This window comes from Crocuta crocuta, unplaced genomic scaffold, assembly GCF_008692635.1.
Source record: "Crocuta crocuta isolate KB4526 unplaced genomic scaffold, BGI_CrCroc_1.0 scaffold978, whole genome shotgun sequence".
NCBI classification, from domain to species: Eukaryota; Metazoa; Chordata; class Mammalia; order Carnivora; family Hyaenidae; genus Crocuta; species Crocuta crocuta.
The window spans coordinates 586,927-589,134 of NW_027530876.1; the positions used below are offsets into that span (position 1 = coordinate 586,927).

The 2,208-nt window shown below is 53.9% G+C and overlaps 2 protein-coding genes across 2 annotated transcripts in view; both read right to left on the reverse strand.

Moving 5' to 3' along the window:
- Nucleotides 1–2,208, reverse strand: part of NAA10 (N-alpha-acetyltransferase 10, NatA catalytic subunit) — a 136,594-nt gene that overhangs the window by 118,364 nt on the left and 16,022 nt on the right. The gene's annotated exons all lie outside the window — the stretch shown is intronic.
- ARHGAP4 (Rho GTPase activating protein 4) overlaps nt 1–2,208 on the reverse strand; it is a 13,371-nt gene that overhangs the window by 5,961 nt on the left and 5,202 nt on the right. Inside the window, exons 5-6 of the mRNA XM_077769599.1 lie at nt 336–437; nt 1–186 (exon numbers count right to left, since the gene is read on the reverse strand). The exon at nt 1–186 is cut by the window's left edge and continues 4 nt beyond it. Coding sequence (XP_077625725.1) covers nt 1–186; nt 336–437 — 288 coding nt within the window. The remainder of the gene's footprint in view (nt 187–335; nt 438–2,208) is intronic.

The following is a 2,208-nucleotide window of genomic DNA, read 5'->3' on the forward strand; positions in this document are numbered from 1 at the left end:
GAAGGTCTCGGTCTCCTGCTGCTGGCCCCGCCTGCGGCCAGCCTGCCGAGGACCCGGATCCGAGCTGGTGGACTTGAGGGACTCGGTGGAAGGGCTGGCTTGGAAAGAGTCAAGCACGTCTCCATCTTCCGATGCCACCACCACCTCCAGCAAGGCCTGCAGTGTGGCCTTCAGAGTCTTGCTCACCTGGGGAGGGGACGGCACCAGGGGAGGAAGAAATGGGTGCAACCAAGGGACCGGAAATGCAAGTCAGAAAGAAAGGGGAGTGGGGTCCACGGCCACCTGGCTCCACGTCTTCAGTCCCGTGTCCCCTCCCTGAGCCGCAGCACTCATACCTCCTCCGTCTCGATGGTCTGTCGGTCCAGGCGGCTCTGGATATTCTGGGCTCTGGGCAGAATCTCATCCCGCAGCTCCATCTCCACCTGGAGCTCAGCCACCTGTGTAGGGCAGCGTCCAGGGGACTGAGGGCTGAGCCTGGGGACAGAAAGCTCAGACGTGGAAGTGGGGCTGGGCAGTGGGCACGAGGGAGGCATGCACGTTTCCACTGCCTCGGTGGCTGCTGTCCAGGGCCACCGCTTCTCACCCCGAGCTACAGCCACTCCGGAAGGCGGCCAGGGCACGCATTGTGAAGACACTCACGGCAGCACCACGCATAACAGCCCAGGGACAGAAGCGGCCTGGTGTGTAGCAGTGGGGGAAGGTTAAGCAAGCCTGCCACATCTGGACAGCGTAATGTCATTCAGCCACAAAAACGAATGCCGTCCTGGCCGATCCACGCTACAATGCAGGTGAACCCTGAGGCCACTGCACAAAGTGAAAGAAGCCAGACACAAAAGGCACATATGGTACCACGTACATACAATGTCCAGAAGAGACAAATCCACAGAGACAGGAGGTAGATGAGTGAGGGGCACCTGGGGGGCTCAGTCGGCGGAGCATCCGACTCTTGATTTCGGCTCAGGTCATGATCTCACAGTTTGTGAGTTGGAGCCCCGCGTGGGGCTCTGCGCTGAAAGTGCGGTGCCTGCTTGGGATTCTCCCTCTCCCTCTCTTTCTGCCCCTCCCCGGCTCTCTTGTATACTCTCTCTCCCAAAAATAAACATTAAAAGAAAAACCACTTCATAAAGAGAACAAAAAGTCACACAGTGAGGGGAGTGGGTGCTTGGGACTGGGGAAAGGGAGTGGGGGGTAACTGTTGAATGGGTCCAAAGCTTCTTTTTAAGGGTGAACACGTTTCGGAATGAGATAGTGGTGATGGGTGCATTAACTCTGCAAATATTCTAGAACCCACTGAATTGCACACTTTAAATGGATGGATTACACGGTATATGATTCATACCTCAATTAAAGCAGCTTATTATTTTTTAAATTTATTTATTTTGAGACGGGGGTGGGGATAGGGAGGAGCAGAAAGAGAAGCAGGCAGAATCCAAAGCAAACATTTGCTCTGTCAGCACAGAGCCTGACTTGGGGCTCGAAGTCACAAACCGTGAGATCATGACCTGAGCCGAAGTCGGACGCTCAACCGACTGAGCCCCCCGGGAGTCCTCTGGAAGAGAGAGATGCACACTTGCGTGCACCGCAGGAGGATTCGGGGCAACCAGAAGGAGGAAGCAAGCCAAGTGTCTATCAACGGATGATCTGATAAGCAAAACGTGATCTGTCCTTAGAATAGAACGTTATGCAGCCTTAAAAAGAAAGGAGATCCTGGGGCACCTGGGTAGCTCAGTCAGTTAAGCACCAGGCTCTTGATTTTGGCTCAGGTCACGACTGCACAGTCCATGGGATTGAGCCCGGAATTGCACCCTGCGATGACAGCATGGAGCCTGCTTGGGATTCTCAGCCTCTCTCTCTGCCCCTCCTTTGCTCAAGCTCTTTCTCTCTCTCTCTCTCTCAAAATAAGAAAACTTTTTTTTTTTTTTTTTTAAAGAAAGAAAGGTGGGGCACCTGGGTGGCTCAGTCAGTGGAGCGTCCTAACCTGGACTCAGGTCATGATCTCATGGTTCATGTGTTCAGGTCCCATATTGGACTCGCTGCTGACAGCACAGAGTTCGCTCCAGATCCTCTGTCCCCCTCTCTCTGCCCCTCCCCCACTTGTGCTGGCTCAAAAAAAAGGAGTTCCTGTCACAGGCTACAACATGCATGAACCTTGAGGACACTATGCTGAACGAAACCAGCAAATCACAATAGACAAATACAGTGTGATCC